Source organism: Rutilus rutilus (genome assembly GCF_951802725.1).
Source record: "Rutilus rutilus genome assembly, chromosome: 14".
In the NCBI taxonomy this organism is placed as follows: Eukaryota; Metazoa; Chordata; class Actinopteri; order Cypriniformes; family Leuciscidae; genus Rutilus; species Rutilus rutilus.
Genome location: NC_140219.1, coordinates 23,795,217 through 23,803,390, shown reverse-complemented (window position 1 = coordinate 23,803,390; position 8,174 = coordinate 23,795,217). Strand labels below are relative to the sequence as shown.

Below are 8,174 nucleotides of genomic sequence, written 5' to 3'. Positions count from 1 at the left end.
AAACGAACAGTATTTATATCGTTTTTACCTTTTGTACACAGCGACGTCCAAGTGATCTGATCTGACGTGTACGCAGAATGGTGCATAGAGATATACGCTAGATGTCGCCTTGGCTACGGCATTCGTTCAATGAACTGCCGTCGCCAAGGCGACATCTAGTGTATATCTCTATGCACCAGTCTGCGTACACGTCACACACTAGGAAGCGCGCGCGCCCTCAGATCACTTGGACGTCGCTGTGTACAAAAGGTAAAAACGATATAAATACTGTTCGTTTTCTCACACAAACCGCTCGTTTCGTGTCTCAGGCCATCAATGTGTACTTATGATGGGGAATTGTTTAATTTGGACGATGGGGAATTGTTTTAATTTGGACTCTGTGCATGCTCTTTGAGGTGGTGACCATAGACCTGCATTATATGACTGACAGACAAGAACGGTTTGACCTAAAAATATCAAAATTGAATCTACTGCGGAAAAAAAGACACCTACATCTTGGATGCCCTTGAGGTAAGCTAAAACATACCAAAATTTAATTTCAAAGTGAACTATCCCTTTAATAAAGTGAGATTAAATACATAAAGTATATTTGCGTTATTTTATATTTAGTTATTGCAAGTTTGCATTTCAGATTTTTTTTCTTTTTTTCTTTTCTTTGAGGAATACTGAATCTGTTTTTGTGCAAGTGAGATGAGTAAATGCATGCTCACATTTAGACTATACAATAACCATCATGTTTGCACAGCGGACACAACACCTCACTTACTCCTGATTTCTCTCAACATGGGGACAGATGTCAGTAAATAAATGGGAAAACAAAGTTAACTTGTGTTACTTTTTTACAAAATGCATACTTTGTTGTAAATTTGAAAGTAATATGTTACTTTACGAGTTACTTTAAAAATAATCTGATTACGTAACTCGAGTTTCTTATAATGCGTTACCCCAAACATTGACGTTGATATGAAGTGCAGCAGGGAGCAACTGGAAGATTCCGTCATTGGATGTTGTGCATAACCAACATCCTTGAACCAGTGAAAAAAGAAGGATTGAAATATACAGTAAATAAGATACACCCTGTGATTTATTTAAATGTTTATTGCTGTGCTTGAAGATTACACTCCTTGGACTTTAGTTGTGTTTGGTGGGTCAGTCCAAACACAAAGACTTAAAACATTTCTATTATTTATTATTTAAATAGTAAAACAACAATTCTGTGATACAATACATAGGCTTCACTAATAAATTCTGAACAAGCTAGACTATAGGCAAGGTGGTCAATGCACAAGAACCTATTCTGTGTGCTTATACATACAATCTGATGTACAAGAAGAGACGAGAAACATTCCATTTACCAAAAAGAAAAACACAGGCATACCAAACAATTTAAAACAATAGGTTACAAATCCTGCACACCTCAAAGAGGAGGCACATATAGTGTGCTGATAGGAGGGCCAATATTAAATAAAAAGCTTAATTTTTAAACACATGAGCTACTGCAGGCCCCAAGGTTCATGTGCTCAATGTGTGACAGTACATGTCCACAGAGGAATTAAAATATGTGTAAATATAAAGTAAAGGTATGATATGATTTGAATTGTTTATATTATTGAACGTAGCATTGTCTCCTTCACTTCACCATGAAGTACCAAATTCTAAAGTAATAAGTTACAAAAGAAAGTTCCTCCGGCACTTTTGGGCAGATCAATGAGAAACTATTTTTGAAAAATGATTGTAAAAAACATTTAAAAGAAAAAAAACACTTTGCCTTTTACTGGTTAAATGTTGGCATAGAACACAGTAAAGTCTTTGAAGATATTATTTACACATCCTCTATATTTCTGTTCTTTTTATACTGTGAGAACTCTAAGATCTACTCTGACACTTGTGGATAGTATACCACAGTAGTTTCAAACCAGACAGTATCCAAATACAGTTTCAGGACCCCATTTATATGCCACAACACAATAAATCAGACCAAAAACTGATGCTTCAGAAAACATTACACATTGCAAAATGTAATGATCACTTCTTACAGATGGCGCTGATTCACAGAAACGTTTCTCTGCCATAACTGCACATTTGGCTCATAATTACACTGTATAAGAAACATTTTTGTATGACTATCCACATTAATATAACTTAATAAAATTGACTGATGTGCTTTATTATAAGCTTGTCTGGGTATATGCTTTGTCATGCTTTTAAAAAAATTGGTCCTCTGGTCATCCACAGTTCACTTGTAGTGCTGTGTATCCCACAACGTTTTCAGCCTCGTGAATAATGTAGAACGATTAGGCCTCGTACACCCTACAAAGGGACAAGAAACAAACATTTGTGAGGGGTTATACTGGCCTTTTTAAAGATGCATCAATTCTTTTTTGGCTGTTGTGCTGCCAAACATGCCAGTAGTTTTGGGATTATAGTGACACCTACTGGTGTGGAGTCTTCATATCGTGTGAGTGTACATGGTTTTAAAGTCAGCATGAAACAGAAACAGTATTTTCTTATGCGAAAGTTATGCGATTGAAAGAGCAAAAAGGAAGGCTAAGAGACGAAATTATGACAACTTACAGTGCTACATATAGAGCCTGAGGCGACAGGTACACAGGTAAATGCCGTTAACATTAGCTTTCTGTACGTTTGTGTCTTATTACTGTTTTTCATATTCATGGAGTTAAATCGTGGAGTAAGTCGTTCAGCCAATCAACGTACACTTACGTCACTGGTAGTTCATATTGTGCTGGGTTAGACCCTAGTCTGAAGTAAAAGCTAATTTAGTCCCTCCAAATGGCATTCCTATGACTAAAATCGTTCCCAGTTACTGCGGTGTGAACACGCCAAATGGCGGCTACTTCCGCCAATGTTCCGCTGGTGTGAAAGCCCCTATTGTGATGTATATCTGAGTGAAAATTTATACTAAACACTATAAACACTGTATTATTTATAATAAACACTGCAGCATAAATAATTGTCAGTTATGATTTCATGGTGGCTGTGAACATATTTTTCAAGAGTATTATTTAATTTCCTCTTAATAGAACCTTTTTAATAAAGAACAAAAAACTGAGTGCACCTTCGAAGTCAACAAAAAATGCTTATCTTATTGTACACAAAAAGTGTATTTAATTTCAATAATAATACAAAGTTTGCATATAATCCTTAATATAATCCTGTTTAATATTTAACTTTGGAAAATGTTCATTTTATATGAGTCATTTGGGGTTTAAACAGTTTTTGACTTCGCTGTGCTGGAGGCCATCGTGTATATCAATGAACGCTACCTGTGTTTGTCCTTCCAGATTTTGAACCACTTGACAAGGTTCTTAGTGCTCTGGAGTCTGGGGTGCAGGCAATACTCCTGGCCTTTGAAACGGGCCACATTCTCCATGGTGACACTGTAAACACATGGGGAAAATTATGGATGAGTGGATTGGAGGAGAAGATGGGTAAACAGGATGAGACAAGGGGAAAACATTAGTCAATCAGCAACACAAACATTATGCAAGGATTTTCATCCATTATCATTTGTGTTAATAAATGTATGCAACAGTGTACAAATTAGAGATTTGAGAAAAAAAAATCATCACTCAGTTTATTAGTAGATGGTAGAAAATAGGTGAATCATCATCATGACCAAATAATGCTAATAAATAATAAATAATGACCAGAATTCAATTCAGTTTTGCCTATTAATAAGATGTTTACCACATTGCTGGAGTCACTGAATCACACTGACCAAGAGTCCCTAGTCTTTTTCCTCGATTTTCTTTTTCCTTTATTATTCACCTGTGCAGCCAAAAGAAAATGTTTGTTGTCTCTAAACTCACAGGAGCTCTTGTGAAACTGGAGAAGCTTCTAGAATGTTAAACTCACACTCAGAATCCAGTGCCATTTACTGGAGAGAAGGGACGTTCCCAGCACAATCCACTGGGTTTGTTTTTCTCTGAGGTCAGAGCTCACGAATGCAAATCCAGACAAATGAGCTAAATGGCCACGGATTGTTATTAAAAACCTTGAGGTTAAAATAAATTTGAGTGAGCCAATCTAATAAATGCAGACTTGCTTCTTTTTTGTAAAAAGGATAACAAAAAAAGTTTAATATGTAAAATATATGTCTGCACTAACTATCAATTATATACAGTATAATTAGCAAACTTAAATACTATATAGATATTACATAATCTTCGAATGATTACAACAGTACAGCACTTGAATCAAGATTGTCTGTGCACTTCAAGGAATAAAGCAAAGAATAAGTTTCACATTCGACCAATTTGATTTGAAATTCACAGTTTAGAGCAATATCTGCTCTCTCTCTCTCTCCTCTCTCTCTCCTCTCTCCTCTCTCTCTCTCTCTCTCTCTCCTCTCTCTCTCTCTCTCTCTCTCTCTCTCTCTCTCTCCTCTCTCTCTCTCTCTCTCTCTCTCTCTCTCTCTCTCTCTCTCTCTCTCTCTCTCTCTCTCTCTCTCTCTCTCTCTCTCATCCATGTTACAAGATTTTATTGCAAGACATGCTTTTGAATAAATATCTAATTTTACAAATAAGAACGTTGTAATGCTTGATTGAATTTCAAAATATTCCCACAACCTCACTGTAAAAAAAAATAAATATTTTCACCAATTTATCACGAACTTATCTTTTGTCAAATCAACTTAGATAATTAATGTGGTTCAGATAACATAATTATTTTAGCTTCTGTTTATTAAACCAATCTCCTTTGTTGTATTAACTTAATTTTTTTAATTTCAATGAACTCAATTTGAAGGTAACCAGGTAACTTACTTTTTTAAGTTAAACCAATAATCATTTTTACAGTGTCTCCAACTCTGTAAATGCACTGCAATACCTAATATGACCAGCAGATGGAACAGTAATGTATAGTAATGTTGACAATAAAAAAGACAAGCTTATCACAAACACAAATTTGCCTTACATCGGAGAAATCACGCTTGGATCTTATAGCTTCATGAACAGAATACATTGTCATGAACATAACCACGCGGAGAATTTTGAGTCCATTTTGACTAAGCTCTCTACTACTCTCTACTAAGCTCTCTACGCTGCAAGTGCGCCACTCAATTGTAATACGCATCTTCCTGGAAAATCCGACTAAAACAGCTTCTGTTGGCAGCTAATTGTGTTGGATATATGGCTGATCTAAGATGGTGATTTATGATCATTAGCTAGTCTAAAAAAAAAAATGTTGTGCCCGATCAGCTGCATTACCAGACAGTTACAGCCTGGTTTGAGCTGGTTGAACTGGTCGGGACTGGATTGAGCTGCATGACCATGCTTGACCTTTCTAGCAGGTTTTGAAGCAGATGGCACTTTATTTTTTTATTTATTTTTACAGCAATGACAATTGCTTAACATCTACACATGCTTGAAATGGCTCTCCTCTACATTATTAATTTCTTTGCTAAATCTTATTATTAGACTAGTCCATTAAAGCCCATTAGAAATATTACTGTTTCTTATCCAGTCATCCAGCCTATTTCAATTGGAAGTCATAAATATAATAATAAAATACACCAAACACACGTTACAGACCCAAAGGAAATAAAAGATAAGATATTTTTCCAACTCACAATATCATCTTTTCTTGGCAGTACGGATGTTTAGGCTTGATCTCCAGCTTTTGTACATCTTTGTACCGGATCTTCGGGCCTTTTCTTGTGCATCTGCACTTGTATGCTAAGAAATGAATAAAAAGGCAAGGTTTAGTCTCGAGGAAAACCATGCAGTAGACGGGTGAGTCTCAAAACAACAACAACAACAACTGTCAAGAGATTTCTGAATCATTTTGCACCCCAAAAATTATATTTGAAAAGAAGAGAGAAATAGAAAGAACCGTATAATTGCATAAAGAAAGTGGAACGTGTGTCCACTGAAAAATTTAAAACCAAATTGAATGTGTCATCCTTATACATGCGCTTCTTCTACAAAAAAAACACTGAAAAAATATATTTGCATTAACAAATGAATTGTTACTAATATTTATGTGATTTATTTAAAGTGTAAAGTATGTACTACTGTAAATATGCATGGTACTTTTGCAATGACTTTCATATTAATGAGAATGTATTGCATTAAAGTTATGATAATTTGTGAGGAAAATGTGCTTAATTCTGATAACAGGCATAATTCTTGTTTAGATTGTGTTGTGAAATGTGACATGGACATTTCTTCCTGAGATGCTTTCTGGCAGGTTCAGTATTCTCTAACTTTTAAAACACTTGCAGAGCTGAACTGACAAACGAGGTTGTGCAAAATCAACAAACAGCACATCACTGGCTTGGTGATTCATTAAAGTGCCATTTGCTGCTTTCACTCTCTTTCAACACTCCGGCTAAGAGGGCAGGTGAGCTGCTGAAAGACGTGTGACCCACATCTAATCCCTCATCAATCTTCTCTGCTCCATTCAGCATCATCTCAGGACAGAAGCCAACAAGACTCATCCAGCAGCAACACAAAGAGCCACTATTTACTATCACTGGCCAAGTTTTGCAGAATGAACTAGACTGTCTCAGAGAAAAAGAGATGTTTGATAGTTGCGCCAGCATAAGGCGCTGTTATTCTGCGGGAAAAGTTGTAAACATTTGATAAAACAAAAGAAAAATAGGTTTGTTATAGCTACTAAAACCATGTAGCCTACTCTTCACTCCGGATAAAAGCTAAAACATTGAATTCTGTATTGATATCTAGGCTACTACAAATATTCAAACTCAATGAATAAACATAAAAAAAAAAAAAAAAAAACATCATACACACTCACCCTCTGTATTGAGTGAATAAACGGCGATCACCAGCAAAAGTAAAGCGGCCGTAGAGCGATTCATCCCAAATAGTTGGTTGAGAACCTCCAGCAGCAGCCTCCGGTCTGTTTGTACCACTCAAATCCAATAATCGAGATCCTCAAACAGTGTGAGTTTGATGATAACCCCGGTCTCTGTCTCTCTGATGTCAGTAGCAGGTTGAAAGTGCTCCGCGAGACGTCAGGCACAGCTTTGCACGCGCGCTTCTCAATCTGATGAGACGCTCTCGAGCGCGCTGAGCTTCTATAAACACACGCTCGAGCGCCTCATTGATATGCAGAGCCCGCCGACGAATTAACGGTGGCTGTGTCTCCAACTCAAGCGTTTCCTTCCTAGACAGCATTTTTGGGCCGTGTGGATACAGTCGAGGTTGTCTGGGTAGGCAGCTCTCTAGGTTTTAAGACACGGTCCACATATCCCCAGTGAAAAAGAGATAAAATTGAGTTATAAAGTTTATTAGAGTCTGTATGTTGTCAGGGGAGATAATTGCATTGGCTTTCATGCCTTTTAAGACTCACTTAATTTGCTCTCATTGATTCTTGCTCATGAATTAAGGCTCAGTTTAACACTCTTTCTCTCTGTCTTTAGAGAATCATACTGAATACTAGAATACTGTTTTTTATCAGTTTTTTTTAAGTCTTACAGAATTCTTAAATGTTAAAATAGCTTCCATCAGATAATGATACTAGTTTTATCTATGTAATATACATAATTCTTTATTTTTTATTTTTTATTGATTCACCAAGCAGGTTCAAAGAAGGTTCAGTACTTTTTTTGTGCTTTTTACTGGGATTTGTGTAAAATCTTACACACTGTAAAAATAAGTTATGACAACAAGTTTTTACATTGCTTTAACTCATCAAAATAGCCTAATATAAGCAATATTCAAAAAAATGTATAAGTTGTACAAGATTCAGTTGAATGTAATTTAAGTTGAAATGACTTAAACATCCAACTTGATTGTACTTAAAAATTTCAGGCAGCACACAATTGCATAATGGTGACACTTGCTTGGAGTTGTCCACACTTATATAACTGGCATTTTCTTTTTAAACTGAATTACAATGGAAGAAACGAAACAGCTGTGACATCTATTTATTCACAGCATCTAGTTGAAGGGAGTTTATATATATGAAGACTTCAGATGCAAAAGTCTCTAAGTGCCATCTGTTATTTTCTTCTAGAATGATCATTTTTATCAAGCTTGTATGTTTATGTTCAGTTATTTCACTTTAATGGCAATGAAAATGACCTATTAATTGTCATTAAAGTGAAATTACTGAACCTAAATATACGAGCTTGATAAAAATGCTCATTTTAGAAGAAAATTTCAGATGGCACTTAGAGGCTTTTGCAT

At 35.8% G+C, this 8,174-nt stretch overlaps 1 protein-coding gene across 1 annotated transcript; it reads right to left on the bottom strand.

The window, feature by feature from the left end:
* Positions 1-1,090: 1,090 nt before the first annotated feature.
* cxcl14 (chemokine (C-X-C motif) ligand 14) lies at positions 1,091-7,085 on the bottom strand. The gene is made up of 4 exons (XM_084430151.1): positions 6,778-7,085; positions 5,591-5,696; positions 3,285-3,398; positions 1,091-2,310 (listed from the first exon to the last, which is right to left on the bottom strand). The coding sequence occupies exons 1-4, from the start codon at positions 6,839-6,841 to the stop codon at positions 2,295-2,297; spliced, it is 300 nt and encodes a 99-aa protein (XP_084286277.1). The 5' UTR covers positions 6,842-7,085; the 3' UTR covers positions 1,091-2,294.
* Between the last annotated feature and the right edge of the window lie 1,089 nt (positions 7,086-8,174).